This window comes from Meleagris gallopavo, chromosome 4, assembly GCF_905368555.1.
Source record: "Meleagris gallopavo chromosome 4, MGAL_WU_HG_1.1, whole genome shotgun sequence".
Lineage (NCBI taxonomy): Eukaryota > Metazoa > Chordata > Aves > Galliformes > Phasianidae > Meleagris > Meleagris gallopavo.
This window is the reverse complement of record NC_139407.1, coordinates 18,287,324-18,310,269: the sequence shown is the minus strand read 5'-3', so window position 1 is coordinate 18,310,269 and position 22,946 is coordinate 18,287,324. Positions and strand designations below refer to the sequence as shown.

Below are 22,946 nucleotides of genomic sequence, written 5' to 3'. Positions count from 1 at the left end.
TATTTTATTTTCAGCTGGCAACAGGCATGGTTTCTATCTTAAGCTGCCCAATCACAGGGGTTTCATGTACTACAAAATGAAAACTGCTGTAGTGTGAGGCAGGACAGTGTTTTCCTTACGTTGTATTTAAGGAATCATGAACAGAGTCTATCCCATCTGATATATTTGTTTGCAATTATATATGGTAGTAAAAATAGTAAAGATAGTAGAGCTTTCATAGTGGACCAGAGTACTGTTATACTAAATGTTGTACAAACACAAAAGAAAAAGTCAGTCCCAGCACCAGAGATTTAGACTTCAAGTAGAGATAAGTGACTGCAGATTGAGAAAGGGAATAGGTCAAACAAGGCAATAAGTCCATACTAGTGCTGCTGTCAGAGATGTTTGTGGATGCCCTGATTGTTTACAGGAATCTCTTCCAGAAAGGATTAATTGAGAAGTAAAAACTTAGGCAGTATTTCACCCTCTCTTATTTCCTGCTGTCCTCCACGTACTGCTTAAACCCCTTGCTTCTATGCAGCACATGTACAGTTCATCTTCCCTGGCTTTACCCATTTGAAAGCTCAATATCTGGTGTAAAATAAGTGTCACTGCTCTACCTTTACTCAGTGGGGAAACAGAGACACGGAACAGACAGACATCTATAGCGGCAGCCTTTACCGTGGGGCAGGTAAAGTATTTTCTTAGCATCTTTTGTCTATGTGGCTAGTTCTGTTGGGTTATCTAACTTTCATACAGTTAGAATTAGCTGAAAGGAATCCTGTGCCAGGTCTCCTTTTTGACTAAATCCCTTGTTAGGTATCTATGCATTTTTCAAGCATTACAAATAATAATTATGAAAATGAAGTTAAACTTCAAATTCCCAAGGATACCCAAAACTACTGCTTCTAGAGGTAATGTATTTGACCCTGAAGTGAACAGGGTTGAGCAGAAGTTGCACTCCATTTCCCATTGCCGATGTTACCCATATAATAACATTTCTGTGATGGGGGCTTAGGCAAAGAGAACCAGATTCTACATTTCTTTCTATGTCCTGAGGAAATTTTCTAAATATGAAGGCCTCAGTATTATTATTTTGGAGAAAAAAAAAATAAATACAGCACAGGTTATGAACACATTATTTGTATAAAATCTATTTTTATCTAGAGTTGACCTAACATGAAAGTCCTTAGTCAATACTGTCAGTACTACTGGGTGTCTTCTACACCCAAATGGAAGTAGTGAAAGCAAATAATTTTAAAAGTCTTCTGCACAGATGTTCCTACCAGCTGTAGTTCTGATGATCTCTAAGCTGCAGCATTTATCTGGGTTCATCCACAGGCACCAGTCTAAATGTCAGCCACGCTGATACAAGTATTTAACTGATGATCATTTTATCAGTTACCATGATTATCTCAAAATGACGAGCACTCTCACTGATTTCCCAAGATGCAAAAGCCTCTGGTGTCTTCAGTGCAGATGTCAAAACTACCCATCAACTCTCTTTAGCTATCCTTTAATGCTGATATGTGCTCCCAGCAAAAAGGACTGTAATGCAAAGACTGTTAAGGAGATCGAGATGTGGTTTTCTATGTTGAAGTACCTTAACGAAGATAAACGAGTAGTTACTAGGTGTCCCCTTAATTTGGCAAAAAAAAAAAAAAAAAAAAAAAAAGTCTAGATAAAAGGAAATGGGAATAAGCCAGATGTGCTTAAGCAAGGATCTAAGCCACCTCCTGTCTTGGTGAGTTCAGACTGAGATTACCATGAGGAACTACTGTTAGAACTCACGCAAATTGTGCTGTAAATGTATGCTCATATGTTTAGAATAGCTAAGTGGCTGAAATACAGTAGCTTTCCACGCACAGAAACAGCACGATAACCTAAGATTGCCTGCTGATACTCAGAATTTTGAATTCTTGTATGAGGTTACCCTCTCACAACCTATCATTATACTATAGCACTTCATCATCATCTTCACAGTCATTTTCTTCCTAAAACAGCCAATAAACCCTCAACCCCCAGGCCCAAACCTCCTAGCTTCTTGTACAGCTTTTTTCCTGCAACTGTTCTCACTGCTGATCTCCAGAGCCTTTTCAGTTCTACAGAAGGCATTTCCTGATTTTGCTTTTGTTTTTCAGGGGAAATGATTCATGCCATGTGGTGACACAAGGGCACTGAATAATAACATTACACAAGTGCTGCGCTTCAGTTGTTCCACTGAATTCTATAGGACTTTCTGTCTATTGGATCACTGGTAAGTCAGGCTCCATATACTGAAAGCATTAATGTTTCAGAGAGATGTAGGAAATGTTTGGGCTGTGCTTAAGGAAACAGGAATTTTAACATTTATTTCAACCTCTTCCAAAGTTCATCTCACATTTCCGTGACCATTTGTGTAATCAATTTGTTGGTGCTCGGTAGAAATTAGAAAAAAAGGATCTGATCTTTCCTCTACATTTTATGTAATCGCTTCTGTTTAACAGAGGTGGAATCGATTCTGCAAACCCTAGCAGATTTTTTTATAAGCAAAAATGTGAAATGATACCGTAGAAGAGAATTATAATTGAACTCCTGTAGGAAAATTACCTCCCTGTTTTGTGTTTAGGACATGTAAAAATTATTTTGATATTTCCTTTTGCCAGCAGAGGAGTCCATTAAATACAGTGAATCTCTTCACTCATGTCAGGGAGACAGTGATAAAGAAGATGACCCTTACTAAAGGTAAGACACAATTTAAGTAATTTTATGTTTTTTTTTACAATGTTTGCATGCAAAAAAAGATTTCTTCATGTGAGCTTATTTTTCTTTTTTTGGCTTATTTTGAGAAGGTTTTTCACCAGTGGTTATAATGACCTTCAAAACATAAATTACATGGCTAAGAGCTCAGATGTGATGGGAACTGCCTTTTTTGTTTGTTTTTTCTTTCTAAATAACTACTTATTTTCAAGTGATCATCATAGCACACCCTAGGTGAACTTGTGTTGCTGTAAACCCTGAAAGTAATACAGCAGTGGACTGCTTACCTTGGTGATGATTTTTAGTGTTGGTGTCATTCAGGTGTTCAGATGGATAGTACTACATACTAAAGCATCTATGCACTTTTACTTTGAGCCATTAGGATAGACTCTGGAAAATACAAAGCAAATGTTAAACAGTTGCACTCTGTCATGAGTCAATTTTAGTTTTCAGCATTAAACTTTAGAGGGAAATTTTCTTCTTTTGATTTCATCTGGTTTTTGAAAGTGTATTTATTCTGTGCATTGCACAGTTAAACATTCTTTGAAACAGAAGAATTGATGCCTCTTTGAGAGAATGAATGTTCATAAAGATTTTCTTTTATCATCACCCATTGTTCTGAAAAGCCATTTCTTACAACATCCATAACTGCTTGGCTAGAGAGAGAAGATGCTATCCAAATTATTTGCAGGTGCTTTTTTCTAAAGCTTTGAGAAGCCATTGAATTCATTAATGTGGCACATTCCAAACGTCCTTGCAAATTTCTTGCAGAACCTTGTCATTCATTATTTGTATGTATATATATGTATTTTTATGACTCCGTTAAAAATTACTATAATGAAGGAAAGAGATTTAGAGATCTAGGCTTACAATTTCACTGAATTATTGAATGTTTGGTTAATACTTGATATAAAAGAAAAAAGCTTGCAACCCTATTGAGTGAATGTTGATGAATCACATATTCTCAGAAACAAAGAATAGCTTGTAAGCAGCAGAAATCAAGCATGCATATGCCGTAGCAATCACACAGCATTTCTGATTTGTTGACCGCTGTTCAACCAAGTTTGATAACAGCAGCAAAGAATTACACTATGAGGTTTGCCAAGGTCTGAAATACTAAGACGTGTGTCAGGAAAACTTCTTGTGTAAATTCCTTACTACTCCTTTTTTAAATGGAATTTTCCTGAAAAGAAAAATGAAGGAAAAAAAAAACAACTGCATGCTTCTTAAAATGTTAATTTCCTCTAAAAGATTTCCTCCACTTCAGGAATCTGGCATGCAGCAAACCACTTCTAAATCAAGCTGCAAGCTGGTACTGTAAAAAAAACAAAGAGTTTATTGGTACCAGACATTTGTAAATAAGTAATTGACACTCATGCTATAACAATGAGCAATTCCAAAAAAAACAGGAAGCTGCCAGGATAAACAAGTTTGCAATGAGCTCCATCCAGTGCTGGATATCCATCAGGGTCAATCCCATCAGTGGTGGTCACAATAACAGCTCTGGGACCAGCTGGAGTTCTGCAGCGCAGCCGTCTCCTGCTTTTGTCTGCTCTTCCATTCAGATCCCTAGCCACGGGCAGGCTGCTAGCTGTGGCAGTGGTATCTGCACAATGTTCTGAGGGCTGGTGACACATCCAAAGCCTTGTGAATAACATCAAACTGTAGGCACTCTTTGGTAGCAGTGAACATGTTAAAAACAGTACTAGAAAATAGGGCATCTGAGCAAAAAGGTTCTGTTCAATGCGTAGCAAAACGTTAATTTAAATGGGAGAGTACAGACCTTCTGAATTAACTCTGTTCTTTCACTGTTGTTTCCTGCAGCTTCAGGTAGATGCTGTGCATCAGACTGGTGAGCAAGGTAAGAAAGCATAACAACTTTTCTTTCTTAGTTTGATCTTAAAACAAACTTAATGACAGCTTTGAATCGAGTGAAACTCTGCCCAATGCAAAAAAAAAAAAAAAAAAAAAAAAGTCATATTCACTTTGTCATGGATTACATGTGAGTTTAGCTTTTTGCATTTATTTTACTTTCCCCAGTATGGACAGTTGTTTTCAGAACAGCTTACCATTCTTTTTTTTTTTTTAATAAAGTCTTACTGTCTATAAAACTCTCTTAGAGTGAATTTTTGAAAGCCTTGGCTTAGAATACCTGAGTTTCTGCTGGCTTTCAAGTTCAGGATACCATTTTTTAAGTAAGTGACTTTACTAGAAAGAAAGGGAACAGGAAGGGATGAAAAAAACTTTTCTTTGAGTGAATTTAATTTTCTGATTGGGGTGAGGATGCAGGTTTGTGAAATTAAGAAGGGCGGGCAGGTTCTTGACAAGGAAAAGTTGAGGAATGTCTTTTCTCACCCCATCGTTCTCCTGTTCAAGAAGGTTCATGTGTCTTGTTGTTTTTCTTTACTATTTTTTTTAAATTAAGACAGAGCAGAAAAGTCAGAAAACAGAAGATGTGATGAATTCCAGTGAATTGTGTTTTAGTGTCAGATGTTGGGTGTACAATGTTGAAAATAAGTACATGAATCTATTTTAATAACTGCTTTAATAAAAAAAAAAAAAAAGTTTTAAATTATAAATACTATGGATTGCAAACAACATAAGACAAAGCAAATTGTACAGTAATAGACATGCGCCCACATATATATTATAAATCAAATATATGCTGCTATGGAGTAGAAATCCATTATTTTTGGAAAGTTAGCAAGTATTTCCAAATAGATGTTGCATTGCTGAGGCTATTCTAGGCTAATAGGAAGAGTATTTGAATTGTTCAGCAGTAATCTCTTCAGTACTTGTGTCATGACAGCAGATTTCTGAAATGTTACTAAGCCAAAGCCGTTCTTAATTCCTTTGATGAGTGCAACAGGGAGTGAGAGCAATTATCTCTAAATTTAGCTGTTCTTTTATTCTTAAACTGATGTATGTTTCCCCAAAATGTTAACAGAGTAGCTTCTAAACACTCAACATTCGGCCTTGCAAAACTGCTTGCATGCCATTCAGTTCAGCTATGTTGCTCAGTGTTTGTGGTGTGCAATGAGCCGCCTGTGCCTATTGTTTTTGTTCCCAGATTAAATCTCTGAAGGCTTTGGCTGTCTCAATCTCCATTGAAGTCACTGGGATCTGGAGACACTCATAACTTTCTTATTACGGTGCTGTTTGCTATACGTGTTAATATGGTCAAAGGAAGACTACCCACCAAAGACTGTAAGGAACAGTAGCAAAAGCTTATTATTTTTTACAAACACTAATGCTACCTGGGGACCATTTCATTCTCCAACTGTACATCTGTTTGAGCAAAGGATTCCCAGAAACAAGTAACAAGAATATTGAGACCGTTGCTCAATAACCACAGCTTTTATTTAGCAATAGTTATTGAGACCTGGCAGGGTTTTCCTGGGCTCAAAACGTGGCTGTTTCTTGTAGCAGTGTTTTCAGTTGGGTCGTATGGATTATTTCATGTTATTAGAGCTGAATGCTACTTATCTACCATTTCAGATTTGCTAGTTTTTTTTATCTTGTAGCAATGTATTTGTATGTTGTAACCCATAGCAAAATGTCATTGTAATTTTAATGTCAGGTGTACCCACTGTGAGTCTCAGATTTGTATTAATATTTGGGGAATGTGTCTGAGCTCTTTCCTTTTTAAGCCTAGTTGAAGCAGTGCATCCAGATGCGTTACTTTCAAATCTTATTCTCAAATGTTTAGGTGGAAATGACGTGATCATTTTAAACTGTGTTTGACTGCAATTCAGCCTACATAGTGCCACGAGACAAGGGTGAGTGGATGCTTTTACTTTTAAGCCAAAGTATATATATTCTTCCAGAAAGAAAGAACTCATTTTCTGAAGCAGCAGGTAAATAAAAAAAATGGGTAAAAGATGTGTGGAGAAATGGGAAAGGACATTTAATATATTTAATCTTATTATACATTTTTCTACATTAGAAGTCAACAGGCTGCAAATATATTTTGCTACAAAGCTTTTTGTAAGAAATATCTCTATAAGAAAATACATCTCATTAAACATTTCCTGTAAATAAATTATCACACATAACTGTGTTTTGTAAGAGGAGAAGGGAGAGGGTCAGATAAGAAGAGCCAAAAATTGCTGAGCCCATTTTTGCAACCCCACAGCTCCATTTGGATTACACTTTCTTGTACACATAGTTACAATGAAGGCAACAGAGCTCCTCTGCTGAGCGTGTGCTGTCAGTGTTAATAACACAGATTTGGTTCCTGTACTTTTTTAATATCTTGAAATTATGCTATTTCTAATCTTATTCCTGTTTCAGGTACACAAGAACTCCTTTGAAATAACCAAAGCGGAGCTCATAGGACTGTGAGATTGAAGTCTAACTGAGACTGTTAAAAAACCCCAGAACAGTCCCTTATGGCAATTAAAAAACTCCTGTAAGGTAAGAGATTTGTGAATTACTCTTAATTTTCTTTCATAACAGTCTAAAGGCAATGTATTCTTATTAGGAAATCTGAGCCTCAGTGGGTGCATAAAGTGTAACTTTAAAACAACCACTGGTGGAGATGTATCAGTGGAAAAAAGTGTTTTAGGTACAGGATGACATGGTCTCAAAACCACATATTGGTGTATATATGTTCAGAACTGATGAAACAGAAAAGTCCTGTGTGTTACAAAATGTGAAACTAAGTAGTTACAAATGCGTAATTACAGATTAGCAGTAGGTCTATTATAAAACCAGACTTCTTAAATATCAGACTCTTTATCAACATCTATACAAAGGAATTAGTTGTGAACAAGTAAATAGACAAAAGTTTAAAATGAGCTGTGAGAAAAAAAGGATAGTCTCCATCCTTCAACTTCTAACTGCTACACAGACAACACAGAGCTGTTTCCATAGTCCAGATACTTCCAGAATTCCTGACAGAAAAATCCAGAGAAGATCCCTTTAGAAGAGATCAAGCTCACGTTACATACATGCCAGAAACCGGTATGCTGCATCATAACATGATGCATAATAAGTCTTTTGTGGCTGTACTGTGTTTTCTTGCATTGTTTTCTGCAGGAGAGGAAGTGCTCACAAGAGCCAACTCTTTTTTTTTTTCTCTTTGCTACCCCTAAAAAACAAATCCATTTGCAGAATGCAATCAGATTTAGCATTAATATCAAACTCTAGCCCATTGCTACCATTGAAAAGTAAAACTTTGAGTTTATAGCAGTACAGTTGAAATTCCCCAAGTGCCTACATCCTCTGGCACAATTTCATATCTCTTAGTGTTAGATATTCAACACTCCGCTATCTTTGGAAATGTCTATAATGCAGGTATGTTTAGGAAAAGAAAGTATATTTAGGTCTAATGAGCAACTGCCTGTATATAATTCTGGATTCAGCATGCATGTATTTGTTTCATCTGTTCAATCCAATGTATACTAGCAGTAAACCGAGACAAATACAAGCGATTAAGTGCCCTACTATGACATTGAACTACATAAAGCATTTCAGTTTGCCTAAATATAGGAAAGAAAACCCTGTTTAAATGACTCTGATTAGAGAAACTGCTTGCTGTCTTGAAATGATGAGATGGCAAGTTTTCACCATTTTGTGAGGGCCTACAAAATTTAGGATTCTTGTAGCAGTCCTGCAAGCATGCTTTCTTTGCTGAAGTGTCAGCCCTGCATGACAAGTGTATGGAGATTCACAGTAACTGTATTTCCATCCCTCGCACCTGCAATGTATAATATTTTAGTCACTGATAATGTGTTGGCAGACAAATCTTCCTGGAATGCACAGCTTCCTATAGGAGTACAATGTATACAATTTATTTAGCAGGCATTGCCATGGTGGAAAACCACTGTAGCCCTTATACTGGCCCCTGGAACATCATGGGACAACACAGCAAGGTAAATGGCATTAATTTCCACTCTACTTATTTGCGTACTAGCATTTCCCACAAACTGTACGAGTTATTTACAGAAAACCTGCACAGTGGGAAATCTCTGGCTGCTCTGGTGTTTTTCACCAGCTCAAAAAGAAATGCATTTGATGTGACTTTTTTCTACTCCCACCTTGTTAATTTAGCCATTCCTCTTTCACATGCAGTCCTCATTTCCCAGCATACTGTAACACATTAAATACAGAAAACCAGTCACTTAATACTTAGAACTATCTACCCTTCAGATTTTCTGACACACGTGAAGTCTTGATTTAGAAGAAGAGGTTGCATCTTTCCATACTTTGCAAGACAGCCCTTTGGCACAGTCACATCGTTGGAAAATCTCTAGTCCATGGGAGCCTTTCTTGCGCTGCTTGGTGCACACCTCCCCCTGATGCAATACAGGCTTGCAAATTTTGGTCCAGAAATGGCGAGCACAGCAGTGTCCCTCAATACAGTCTGATGACCGCAGGCAGGGATCGCCTTCATGTCCTAAAAAGAACAATCAAACTGTTTTACCTCAGGGGAAAATGGAAAAGGACAAATTCAGCGTAGACTGATGCAAATGAAGCTCAGAAAAAGGAGAGATGACATTTCCATCTGTGGCTTTTTTGAAGGACATAAACACAAGAAAAGAGAATGATTTAGGGAAGTTCAGAAAAGTAACTGTTAAGATCTGCCAGAAGACTTAGTAAGGAGAAATTCAGCTACAGGTTTGCAGACAAAATGACAAATGCATAATGACAGTACTCTTACAAGGGGAGGATGTGCACAATCTTGTACAACTGAAAAATGAATTTTCATTCTCCTCTAATACGGGGAAGAAAGGAGATACTATTTCAATCAGAGGAAAGTGGTGGTCAGTATTACCTCGCTTTTAGAATTGTGCTCTGAATTCTCTTAACAGAGATTCACAACCTATGAAATTACTATGTATTGCTGGTGCGTGCTGCTGTATTTAAATAGCAGAATGTTATTGATAGCAGAATGGTGAAGTACAAATGTGATCTTACCTTTAATGTGTGACAGCTTGGACTGAGCCCTCCCTAAGTTTTGCCATCCCAAATCCTTGCTAGCATAATGACTGTTCTTCTTGTTGCGTGGCCCGTCTAATGCAGGGATGTGAGGTGTGAGGATGTTTTCAGTTACTGGTACACAAATACCTGTGAGGAAAAGTCATCAGTTGTAGATTTCAGCAAGAGGAGAAGAAGCTGAGGAACATACTTGTACCAGGATCAGTATTGAGACCATTAAAGTGAGGGGGGTGCTGGTCTCAGCTTCGGTGACTTTCAGCTCTGTCGCTGATCCCTAGCCTGTCTTCACTACAGCTGCACTTCACTCCCTGTCACAGAGTCTTGCAGTCTGACCTCCTGGAGACTGTCTTGGAGACATCTCCTCAGGTCTCAGGAAAAGAGTATGGGAATGCAAATAGTACAATTACAACAGAAACTCCAAGAGGGAGTAACTCAGGGATTCATTGGGTCTGTTTTGCTTCCTTAAGAATATGGGCTCTTTGCAGATTTCCAGAGGATTGAGCAACACTGAAAGTAGTTCTGGAAAAATGCTGTGATTTCTGTCTGTGGCTTCGCCATTTGGGGGGTTTCTCTACAACAAAAGAGGAAACAATCTAGTAGTACAGAGGCCTTAATCATAAAAATACTATTAAAGAAAGCAGGGAAAAGTGTTAAAGATACATTAAAAAACAATTAATTGCTAATGGAGTAAAGGAAATGATATCTATGGCCTCAGGTATGGGTGTGCTTCAGGGAGAGGAGGAAGGAGAAAGAGGCAGGGGAGACTGAACAGCCTCTAGCATGGCACAGCTCTTGGATTTTGGCTCACAATGTACTGTCTGTTGGAGCTGATTCTCTTTTCCCTCCTCTCCTCTCTTTCCCTCTCCTTCCAAGCCTAGCACCACCCAGTTCTACTTTAATATGACAGCCATGAATCCATCACTCTAATTTTACTCTCACGTGGCTGATATTTCTACTTGGCTAGTTCAGCACCAAATTTCCCCTGTCCAGCAGCACAATGGATAGATAACTTTTATACAGACTGATTAGACTGGTTACTTATGCAGTTTTGAAAATAAGATCTTAGTGTTTTTTAGAAACAGAAGAAAAAGATCATTCAACAACTTTTCTAAGCCAAAGGAAAAGGGGAGGACAAGTGGACCTTATAGCTGATGTTATTTTCAATATCTGAAGGGATTTTATCTTGGTTTAGAAAAGGAAATGCAGTCACACAGGAAAAATACCTCTGCTGAGAACACTCAGAAATCTATTTTCAGTAGACACTAACAAAATGCTGATTTTTTTGGAGGGAAAACAAGAAATGAACGACATACCGTTGTTGCAGCGATTCCCCGGGCAGCACATACCATCTCTGTGGCACCGTTTCTTCTTCCTCCGGCATAACATGCACGCAGACGATGCTTGATGAGGACTGTGGCAATACCGCCCAACTTCACATTCCTTGTCATTGGTGCACGGGTAGACCTGGAGGATAAAATAAAAAGTTTGCAGTGACACAGTATATATACTATGTGCAGTATAAGACATATGTAGTACATTATTAAAAAAAAGTTGAAGAAACATACAAGTCAGTTACCATTTACTAAGCTAGGAGATGCAGTTATCTTCACAGCAGCCTTGTCCTTGGGCTCAAGCTGCTGGTGGAGCTGGATCACTGCCTCAAGAATGACAAAACTACAAGCCGTTCCTTTGGTGGTTTCACCTTTTCTTGCCTTAAATATATGCTGTCACAATAGAACTTATATTTTTGTAGGTTTCAAGATACTTGGGCCTCTCATTCATAGACAAGAGTTTAAAATTCCACAATGAAGAGAAACAGAACCAGAGAGTGACTCCTCTCAGTCACTGGAAGCACACTCTGCAACAGGTAACATTTGCATTTAGATAGGAACTCCAAGGAAGCATTTTTCTTTGACAAGTGACAATAGGATAAGAAATTCACATTCTCACAGTGAAAATAGACTCATAAAGGTTGGTAAAGACCAATCATCAACCCATGAACAGTGACTCCACCACCTCTCTGGGCAGCCTGTTCCAATATCTCACCACTCTTTTGAGATCAAAGTTTTCTTAATATTTAACCTGGACCTCCCTTGGCACAACTTAAAGTCATTACCAAGTTGTGCCAGCTTATGAATTTTGAGGCACATCTTCACCAGTCTGGTGCAAGCTTCTTCACAATTGTACCATTCCACTCCAACCCATACCATTCAGACTCCTTGGAAGTGAACAAACATCTCTAATCAGCATTTAGCTTTGATAGCCTTTACTTCATTTAAGTACATACTATTCTCCTTAAGCTTACCAACTGCTGAACAACATCCCTAATATATATATCACAGACTATGTATACAACACAGAATCTCTTGAACATATAATTGACTGAAAGCACAGACACAGACAAACCAATGTTATCTTGTAGAAAAATTGACTGATTCCTAAAAAGAAGATATGAAGGCACTGTATTCTCCCATTAAGAAGAGAAAGGTAAATATTCCTACAAAAGAAGAAAACATGATGCTTTAAAGAGACATAACGACACCACCATTTTCCAGGATCCCTTTTGCTGAATCCCACACAGCTTCAACTATGCTCACTGTCTGCATCTAATTTTACTGCCCATTAAACTAATCATAGATTTTTTTCATTTCTCAAAATTATCCTTGAGGAATTTGTTTAGATAAAAAGATGAGAATAATTTTGGGCATTTTCTGGAAAATGTTTCCACCTCCTCAACTGATTCTCTCCAGCATTTTAAATGAATCAAAGTGTTGCTTTTGCTGTTTTCAAGATGACTATTGCAATTATGTATTCAACACAAACAAAAATCTCAATTGACCAATTTTCTATGTAGAATGATTACTTTTAAAATATTTTTTAATCAAGTCTTGATTATACTGCTCTCAGAAAAGAAAAACTTGGACGATGTTGAGAATTTGCTATGAAAAGTGTTCTTTTAGATAGAGGACGGCCTGTTTCTGTCTGCTATTCTCTTGAAAACTGCAGAAGAAACAAGAGGTCAGATAAAAACACACTAGTGCCTTTAGCTGGAGAGAACCATGCCGGTTTCCATATGATTTCATTAATTGCATTCTTTTTCAAAATTTATTTTACAGTAACTAAAGAGATGGCTGAATATTTCCAGAGTGCTGCTGTTCCATTACTTCTGCCCTATGAATATATGCATCTTTGAAGAATGAATAGAGAGTGCAGCTGTTTGGAGAACTTGACGTATGTAAAAGGCTTTCTCCCTTAAGAATAAGTATTTCCTCTCAAGTTCATCCTCATTCATCAAAGAAGGTCAAATCTTTTAGCTAGGAGCAGTGATAAGAGACAAATGCAAATGCTCACCTTTGTGGTACTCCCAAGGTATAATTGGATTTTCCTTGTTCTAGCAAACCAGACCTAGATAAAGTGCTCTCCCTTCAACCTTTTCCTCATTTTTCCCAGCAAAAAATAATTAATCCTAACAATTATAATATAATTGAATTGGAACCTTACTAAACTAAATAACAGAAAATTCAGAAAAATTGTGTATGAATCTGTGCATGGTTTTACTGAGTTTGGAAAATATTAACACTGCTAGCAGGGGAAAATGCAAATAAAAAACAGATGAACAAGCTGTAACCTGGAGATGAAGGCATTTTATATCCTTGTCTGTCATCAGGACCTTCATAACCGCATCTTTTTTCCAATATGGGCATGTGGTATACACCTGCAACTTGTCAGCAAGAAACCTACTTGCAGTTTTCTTTGGTTCCTCAAATAACTTTTTGAAAAAAGCTGATCCTAAATAGTGTTAATGAATATCTTGCATACCATATCTACTGTCTGTTTTACATACTTATGGCTTTTACGCTGAGTGACATTTAAATGATGCACCTAATTGCTAGCTCTCAACTCAATCTTTGGGAATGGTAGAAGTTACAAAAGACGCTTTAAAAATTGCTGAGATAAGAGACACAACTCATCCTTAAACCTAACTCTCGAGCCCTGGCCTAAGTAAAGATGACATTTCTGAAATTAAAAAGTAATCCAAAACATTTACCTACCTAAGGGAAATGACTGCAGCATACCCACAAATTGTCTTGTGTTACATGCAGATTGTCAAATCTATTCAAAACTCTAAACAACCAGCTGCCAGCCAGCTCCATGAAAAACCTTCTTGCAAATTACCTGATACCATCAATTGCCTTGATCTTTCTTTCAAAACCACCATCTATTTGATATCCTAGTTATCAGTCACGGGGAGCTTAAAATAAAAATGCCTACACAGCCTTGTCTCCTAATCACTAGACATTCATTAGAAATAACTCGCCCCTTTTGCAATGCAATTAATCCATCTTCACAGTATTCAGTGAAAAACGAAACAAAATATAGCGTAGCTAGTCTTGGCTAACAGCAGGGAAAACACGTTCATATTTGTCTGGTTGTCAGTAGTAGTTGAGCATCTTTGTATAAATAAGTATATATATTTTAAAATACAGGAGTAAGAAAGTATATTTGCAGGAAAGCATATACTAAACAATTGTTCATGGACAACTCAAGGTTTTCAGAGTTTCCTACCTCAGAGCCTAAAACACAGTCTTTACACTGAGAGAATAGCAGAGAACATTTCCTATATGCGATGCAAAGACCCAAATCAGTCCCAGATGGAGAGGGAAAAAGCAAGCTGTAAACCAGCTCTACTTCCCCAGCAATGATAACTAATTCTACAAGGCACTTCATCCTTTCACATTCTTCAGCTATACATATCATTTTCGGGTCGTAAATCTCTATCCACTAAACATGGCTTTGATATTATGGGAAACCAGATGAAACTGAGATAAAATACGCAGCACTCCCTGAAGCTGCATTTAAGCAATCTTATTTATTTTTTTTTTTAGCCCAGATTACAGGCAGTCATGTTGTTGTAGCATGGTATAACCTACATTTCCCTGTGATATTCACATTTTCAGATTGTTTAGTTTGACGAAGAGCATTGAAGAAGTAAGATGTTTTCTCCTCAGTCATTCCAATTGTTTTGTATTCTTTTATAAAAGATAGATACTGAAATGGTGCTGCTCTTTCTGAGCCAAGATACCCACTCTATCTACTGACCAAAGCTAACCTTTGCCAGCTGGGTTAGTGCAGCACACAAACATAAATCTTTTCTTTTTAACAGAGAGGGAATATGAAACTCCATTCCTGTCCTTCCTAAATTTACACTCAAAAGAGCAAAAGCACATTACAGAACTATAGAAAATGATGCAGATGATAGAAGGAAAAAACCGTTTTGTTTTTTCCAATCCTTCCAGGACTACCACTAAGGCACTTATTTCTGCATTAAATTCACAGTGAGGTTGAGGAAAGGAGTGACTGTCTAGCTTTCATATCCACCTAATGCCATTCCTTTAGTTTGCAGAGTGTACAGAAGTGAGGCTTATTTTTATCTTTGCCTTCCCTTTTGCCAGAGATCTAATATAGCACCTTTTCTCAGCTAACTGGCAATGAGGCTTTCTCAATAGTTTTCCTGGAGTCATTTACTCTCCTGCAAATTTTATGTGGTCACCCTGAACCACAGAGTTTCACCACAAGCTGAAATAGCACAAGTTCTGGAACCATTGTGCTGTGGAGTCAATCAGCCCCAGTCTCTCTGTCTGGCACTACAAAACATAATGCAGAAGCACAAGGGAGGAAGACAGATGCTGTGATGTGCTGAAGGGTGAGTGAATAGTCTGATGGCAAGCGCTTTATTGAGCTGTGGGAGATAAGGGTTTGAATTTCAGCTTGGCCTCTAGCATATATTTGAAAACAGTATTCCCAGCCAGCGCCCTTAGTCACCAGGCTCTCATTTGCTCATATTATGAGGTCTCATTTGTTTTCATGCTAAAGCTACTCCAATATGGTACTATCAAGATATGTCAGAGAAAAGCAGGAAGAGCAATTGGCATTTTCACCTAAGCTGTGTCATCACTTATCCAGTACAAGTAGTCCTAAACATTGCTGGCTTCAGATCTACCTCCAACACTGTAAAGAAGTGATACGGTAGAACAGATTTCACTACAGGCTCGCCCAGAAGCACCTCACTTTTTTTTGTTGTTTTTTAAATATCGTGAAGTCCAAGTGCACAGTCAGTCCTGACAGATGATCATGGCTACTACTGCTTCCAGCAGAAGAAGCAGCAAGGAGGTTATTCAGTACTCTTTTTCTATGGATGCTGAGCAGCGCTCGAGAATTCTCACATAAGGAAGGGGCTACAAAGGGAAGTGGTGGAGTCACCACCCCTGGACGTATTTTAGAGACATGTGGTTATGGTACATAGCCTTGGTAGTGTTAGATTGGACTTGATGACCTTGAAGGTCTTTCACAACCTAAACGATTCTATGAACAATATGAATGATAAGATAGCTGTGCTTACTGTACTGAACACCTGGTCAGCTTCTCTGTCTAACAGCCGTCAAGTGCTGGTTACTGAGAGCTGTGCTAAAGAACAGAAGAAAAGCCTGTACAGCTGGGAAGTAAGAGCACTGCAAATCTACCACGTCAACCCTTCATTGCATACACAGTTGTCAAAGGGGTGGCAGCTATTGCAAAGTAGAGACAGAGGGCACCAAGGAAGGGACGCACAGATTATCCTTGGAATAGCCTTGATTCCTAGGTATCAGCATATTAGAAATCAAATTTAGGCAACTACACACAGGCTTGTACATTCCTTATGACCCTCTAGTTACTACTACCCCGTGCAAATATCTATACCAGTAGGTTAGGCAGTCACATCCATAAATGCCTTTTTCTGCTGTTAAAAATAAATAAATAAATAAATAAATAATCTGTTTTTAGCTCACCAAAGATTAAGTAAATAATCTGTTTTTAGCTCACCAAAGATTCACACACCATGTTTGTGAGACAGTTTACCAGCAATTGGTACTGCAAATTAGTCTATTACTCACTTCTTCCTAATGAAGAAAAGGTTGTTTTCCCTATTTACATTATTTTTATAAAATTTAAAATAATGACTGTAAAGTGAGCTGAAGCCAACCTCTCTACAGCCAGCGTGCTAGCTGGATGATCACAACTGGCCTGAGCTATAGAGGAGAGAACAACGTTTCCTCCATCCAGCTACAAGATGAGCAATAGAGCTTGTTGGTCATAGTCTCAGGACTGTGCACATTGCTTAATATCCCACAGCCATCAGGCATGATGAAGCAACCAACTGGCTCAATCCTAGTGATCACCTCTGCCCTGCCTAAAGCAGGACAAGGAGGAGAACTCTCTTTCTGATCAAGGACTTTATCCCTGAAGAGTCAACACATGAAATAGCCACAGGGGTGTTGGGTCTGCTTTTGCTTTTCTCTCTCTGAAGAATTAGTTAATCCAAAGTTTTAGAAATAGCCCACAGTCAAGAACATTTATAAAGAAAGCAATTTGTTGAATGACTCCTTGGTTAGACCTGACCCTGAGTGGGGATCTCAACATCCTTTTGTCTTTTACTAGATCTACATTGATGGGACAGATACACACACCACATGTGGCCTGTAGATCTAAATAAATATGTCACACGTAGGATTGTTTCCAATAGCCAATTTAGAGAAGGAATGAAGATTCTATCTGTGAAAATCAATGAGAAGACCTAATGTGCTCTCACAGGACGCAAACCTTTGCAACAATGGAAATAAGAGCACTTCACTCAAAACCACATAAATTGGATAAAGAAAAATGGAAGAAAAAGATAACAAACAAACAGAAAACTCTCTTCTCCTATAGCCTTTTTTTTTTTTCTCCTGCAAGGCAACTGAACTGCTCTCTGATAGCTTCTCAAACATATTCAGACAATCCATGTCTAACTGACAAACTTAGCTCCTCTTTCTCCTAGCTGTGAAACGAGCATTTAAATTAAGATGCAGATGGGAAATGATTGTCATCTAGTACTATTTTGTTTTTAATTCCACATGACAAAAGAGCTTATCAGCAGCCATCTGGAGTAGTACAGTTTTCCCACAGCATTGCTGATGTTGCTATTTTCTATTCTTAGCTCAACACAAGCATAGATGATAGCGATGGATCTCACTGTGCACAAGCAGAATGCCGCAGTTAATTTATCCCATGGAGGAAATCACGCTGTGCTCTCAGACAGCTCCAGACATGGATCCTGGCTCAGACTGATCTCACCAGAAACTCTCAACTCCCTGTGACTGCTATGGCACAGATTGCTCCTGAAAGTAAAACTTTCTGTAGTTGCAATGAAACAAATTTACTCCGTTCAGTTGCCATGATAAGCTTAACAATTCAATTTTTCTTACCAAGCCTCTTTCTTGTTAAAACAATAAACATCTCTAACCCACTTCTCTGCCAGACCGTGAGAGAGAAAAGCACCATCTTCTGCTGCACAGGCACTTTCTTTTAGCAACAACTTATTTTTAACTCTTCAACTTAAAATAACACTGCTGTTTATGAGGTCTGATTCACAGACTGACATAGTGCTACATCATGGATGTGTATGCTGCAGTCTCCAAAGATCATTCCTTCCAACTGCGTGGCTAATGGCCCCAGAAGCCTGCATTATTAAGACAATAAATATTCGTATTTGAAAGTAATACTCAATCTACTGCTAGACCACCAGGGGAAGAACATTTCTAAAACATGCAGTAGTCCAGCTCTCATGACTTGCTAGAGCCAAAGAAAACTCAGATCTTAACAACCCTAAAACAAACCTCAGCGAGGTCTCTCTGAACAGGCAAGGCTGCAGGACTCACTTGGGTCCTGACTCAGGCTTTCCTCAATCCCATCAAAACATCATGGAAAACAACCTCCTGTTCTGCAAGCTTGGAATGAACTATATTTTCAAATAACTTAAAGGCAAGCACACTATACCCAAAATGTATTCATATGTATGTTTTTATGATACAACATAGGACTAACACCAGGATATAGTATATCTATGTATCATAGTTCCCAACGCAGCACATCTATGGGTCTTCCTGTTCTATCACACCTTTAAGACAAATTATCAACCTCAGAATCATATTGGTGTCACTTTACTGAATCATCCCATTTCAGAGAAAACATATTGCATTTCCTCTGCACTGTGCACACTGCATACATGTGCTCAAGTTTTCCCTCCTTCTCATGTTTCATGACCTTGGGATTACCTAGCAGAGCTTCCATCTCAACATTTGGAGAGACCAGGAGCATCCTATGTTGCAAACATGGATCTTGATGGTACCTTACAGAAGTGATTAAAAGAAGCTTCAAAAGTTTGGGGTCAGTTCGACTCCACATTTTACAGGCACTGTCACTGCATGATTCATACTGCCTAGCAAACGACCAGCAGTAGTGTTACAGCAGAGAGCATCAAAACAATGTTAGGTAATCTTTGAAGTCAACAATGTAGTGATAAATCAGTGTGACAGGGAAACTCTAGATTTTATGTCATTTTCAAATGCATCACCAAAGACTGCTTGAAGAATAAAGGTTTGTTAACACACACTTTGTTCTATGTCCAGCCTTTTCAGCAGACTGTTCTTGGCCTTTTATCTCTATCTTTTCCCCACCCCTTTTCTGATGATTTTGCTTTTTAGTTTTGTCTCTAATTGGCTATTTATAATCTGTTTCAGAGTAGGATTCTTCAGGCTTTTTTGATCAGCATGTTTACTGCTATGGATGAACAGTGGGTTGCCAAAAAGAGCTTTCCCTCTGAATCTATTAATTCTAGAAGTATGGGTTATTTTATCCAGACATATTACCAGATGCAAACAGCTAGCAGATGCTACAGCACAGAAAGCACCAGGCATTAAACCACAGGTAGATATTCAGATATTGCGGCTGGGAGTAGAATAACATTGCTGGGAATGGTAGCAAGTTGCTGTTTTTGAACACCTGAATGGGGGTGCTGGGAATCATCTCTGTGCAAGCATACGTTCAGCAAGAAAGATGAGATGACAGCTTTACCTTGTATAGAACTGCTACTGAGGAAATGAACTTCCTTTGCTTTTAAACTTTCACAAAGTCTAGAAAAGAGGGAAACCTTGTCATATTGAAGTCAGTGCAAAAATTCCATTTGCCTGCTCTGAAGTCTGGAGACAGAATGCTTCCAAGTTAGGAACATTTGTGCAATGTCTGCAGTCCTCATCCTGGAAATTATTCATACGTATTCCTTGCAGAATACACTTTACATTGCAGAATGCATAGCATATAAGACACCAGTTTTCAAGATGCAATTTCTCTAGTCCTCCAATTTATAAGGACAGCTCTGAAGAAAACATGAGTTCATGTAAGCTGGAGAGACAGCCAGATGCTGAATGTCTGAGAGGGATGAACCGCAGTCTCCACTTCAGCAGACTGCTGACTGCAATCTGACATTGATACTGAATGTCAGCATTATTAATCCTCTCCCCGATGGTCGTTTGTGTGGGAACACCTGGCTCATATGCTTCTCCTTCTATCCCCAGTTCTTTCTCTACACATCAAAAACCACCACTGTCATCTGAGATTCAAAACACCCCTGGCTCTGTCTCTTCCTACTCTGCATGAAACCCTCTGCAGTGTGATAGTTGTGACCACTCTTTTGGAGGGGGAGAGGTAAAATGAGAGGGACCAAGCCAAGCATCTCCAACTCCAAAGCAACTACAAAGAATGGAAATCAGGCATCAAAGCAAGCTAGCCCAGCTTTACTATCAGAACAGACTATGCACCGGTTCCCACTCTTCTCATCGCAACTGCAGGAAAACTCATGCTATGAGAGCCACAGCTCCTCACCCTGGCCTGCTGCAGCAACAACTGTGCATGTACAAGGGGCCAGCAGTGCCCATGCACAGTGGGACCACCTGCAATGGAGCAGCTGCTCTGGAGAAGAGCTTGGACACAGAACCCTGCAGCTCAGGCAACGTCTGTCTGTGGTTGGACATGCACTGCTGCCTCTTTGACTCTTCAGCTACAGTAAAAGTAAAAATTGTAATATGAGGCTATTAAGGCAAATTATCACACTCTACTCAAAGGAGGACAGAGACGGCAGAAAAGGAAAGGACCCTGACAGACAGTGTCATTAAAAAGTCATCGTGCTCTTATTATATGATTAACTTAGAGCTGCCAACCCAACTTCAGCCTGTGGTAAAAAAGCTTAGCAATCAAGGTTTCAACACTATTTACCATTTTTTTCCTGTTCTTTTAAAATGCTCCTAGCTAATTTTGCACAAACAAGAAAACATGAACACCACAGCAAGGCAAGAATAACTTGTGAGTAAAACCAGATGAACACTAACATATTTACATAGTGTAATGACTTCACTATTAATTCAAACAAACCCAGGCCCCAATTCTCAGAAGACAGCTGAGCACATGCGGTCCAGGAGGCAAGAACAGGGTGGCTCAGACTGCACTGATGTCTGCAGCCCCTGAGCGAGTAGGGGCTGCTCAAAGTTTCAGTCTACAACAGCCACTGAGGGACCATCTTTCATTCCAGACATTGTACTCTGGCTACACCCTCTTCTTGCTCATGAATTAACTATATATAGATCGGATCTGGTCCCCATCCTCAGAATGAGCTGATTCTGCAGCTAAGAATCCTATTTATCCTCCTCCCTGCTACATTTTACCGTATCTTCTGAAAATACATCTTTTAAAGCACACTTTTCTGGTCTGAAAATAATATTCTTTATGTGGATCTATGGAATCTCTTCCTTGTTCCTAGATGTCTTGGAAGTTAATCAACATAAAGTCATTAAAAAGCTTAATCCCCTATGCTTGGCACAACATCAGTCTGAGAACGGTTTCTTTGTAACAGCCTTTGGAATAAATATCCATTCAAGATTTGTTTTTTCCTTATACTGGTCACCCGCACTTTACAGTGGGTGGCCCTTTCATTTATCCCATTACTGTACTTCCACTTCTGAAGCTAAGCCAGACACAGCAACCTGATATTACTTTTTTGTTCGTGCAACTCTACTGTAATGAAAAAGTTCCACATATAACTGATACCTGTTAGGAAAGCCAAAGTAACAGGAACCATGGTTAAAATTACACTGCCTTCTTGACAGCTTTTATTCTGAAGGCTCTGGGTTCTCCAGGAGAACAGTTTGTTGGCATGCATTTCTCACGTTTAGATGCCCCCGACAGCAAACATAGTCAGCCCATTCCTGAATACCTCTCGTTGGTATTGTTTGCATGACAGCCCTGCCCAGAGGCAGAGCTTAGATGCTGTGCTTCCCTGTAATTGTGTGGTCAGTTTTTTAACTGCTGCTCCACCTGATGAGAGTTGGTTTTGTTTGCTACTTTTTCCCCTTTTTCTTTTACACAGATAGAAAGAGAACAAAGGAAGTTAAATGACTTTGCTATGCCAAGCCCACATAAGAAGTCCACATTACACAGGTAACTGTTTTTCAGCCACTGTCCAGTTAACAATAAGATTATTTTCCTTTTTCTGAACTTGTACTCTTCCTTTCAGATGCACCAAATATAAGTGACTCTGTACCTTTGACAATTATCCTCTTTACATGGGGTACAAGTACAGACCAGGACAACCACCCAGTCAAATATGAAAAAATATATTCCTAGTTTCAGGTCTCACTCATGAAGTATATTGTACATAAATAAATTGAATACCTAGAGCATATTTTACAGTTGAACATACTCAGCCTATTCAACAGCTGCCATACATTTCTTAGAGCACAGCTTTCCTTAAGTTCTACTCTGAAAGCAACTGTTGACCATGTGACTGTGACAAAGGAAGATTTCCTCATTTACTTTATTTGCTAGTGTTAATAGATTTAAAGGAGATATGATTTATTATTTTCCTTGTATTTTGCATGCAATCCCAGATGAAGAAGAGGGAAGAGGAAGATTTAATTGATAGGTAAAAATATTTATAACTAGGTCCAGGATTATTCATCTGGCAGCAATGAAGCTATTCAAATGCTCAATGTTCTTTTTTGTTTCTGCTGTAAGAAAACGAATATTTGCAATAGCTTACTATACACAGAACATGATTTACCTCTTAAGCAATGGATTATTGTTACATTGCAAGAAGGCAGAAAAGCAGACCAGACTGATGTGAATGAAAAGTATTTCATTGCTAAAAAGTAATGAAGTAATGCTAGATGGCTTTTCTCAGTTACAAACTATTTTTCTATGTAAAGCAATTCCCTTTCATTTTCCTGCTCTTCAAGTTCTTCAGGAGACAGGGCTGTACAAAATGCATTGCACATGGTACAGGTGGGACCACACATCTCCATGGCAAGGTGCCCTTTGAACCATGTTCTGGAATTATGCTCTGAAGTGCACTCAGGCTCAAGGATTTCTCTCCTCTTCCT

The 22,946-nt window shown here is 38.6% G+C and overlaps 1 protein-coding gene and 1 long non-coding RNA gene across 9 annotated transcripts in view; one reads left to right on the top strand and one right to left on the bottom strand.

Moving 5' to 3' along the window:
- The first annotated feature begins 761 nt into the window (after nucleotides 1-761).
- On the top strand, nucleotides 762-21,754 carry LOC104910659 (uncharacterized). Of its 4 annotated transcripts, none has more exons than XR_014882869.1 (10): nucleotides 763-2,236; nucleotides 2,625-2,703; nucleotides 4,543-4,579; nucleotides 5,789-5,925; nucleotides 6,428-6,497; nucleotides 7,012-7,134; nucleotides 8,521-8,594; nucleotides 11,414-11,527; nucleotides 12,777-12,891; nucleotides 20,091-21,754. It is a non-coding gene; the product is annotated as an uncharacterized LOC104910659 (long non-coding RNA). The 4 variants fall into 4 exon arrangements; XR_014882870.1 differs by lacking the exon at nucleotides 20,091-21,754 and adding an exon at nucleotides 17,675-20,084; XR_014882871.1 differs by lacking the exon at nucleotides 20,091-21,754 and having other exon boundaries at nucleotides 762-2,236; nucleotides 8,524-8,594; nucleotides 12,777-14,062.
- The window catches only part of DKK2 (dickkopf Wnt signaling pathway inhibitor 2), a 169,451-nt gene continuing 153,107 nt past the window's right edge, over nucleotides 6,603-22,946 (bottom strand). For 4 of the 5 annotated variants that reach the window (XM_085222309.1, XM_085222310.1, XM_085222311.1 and 1 more), the window contains 3 exons: nucleotides 10,974-11,124; nucleotides 9,640-9,789; nucleotides 6,603-9,118 (listed from right to left, as the gene is read on the bottom strand). In XM_085222309.1, coding sequence (XP_085078435.1) covers nucleotides 8,868-9,118; nucleotides 9,640-9,789; nucleotides 10,974-11,124 — 552 coding nt within the window. In that variant the 3' untranslated portion in view covers nucleotides 6,603-8,867. The remainder of the gene's footprint in view (nucleotides 9,119-9,639; nucleotides 9,790-10,973; nucleotides 11,125-22,946) is intronic. The other variant, XM_010709803.4, reaches the window with a different exon arrangement.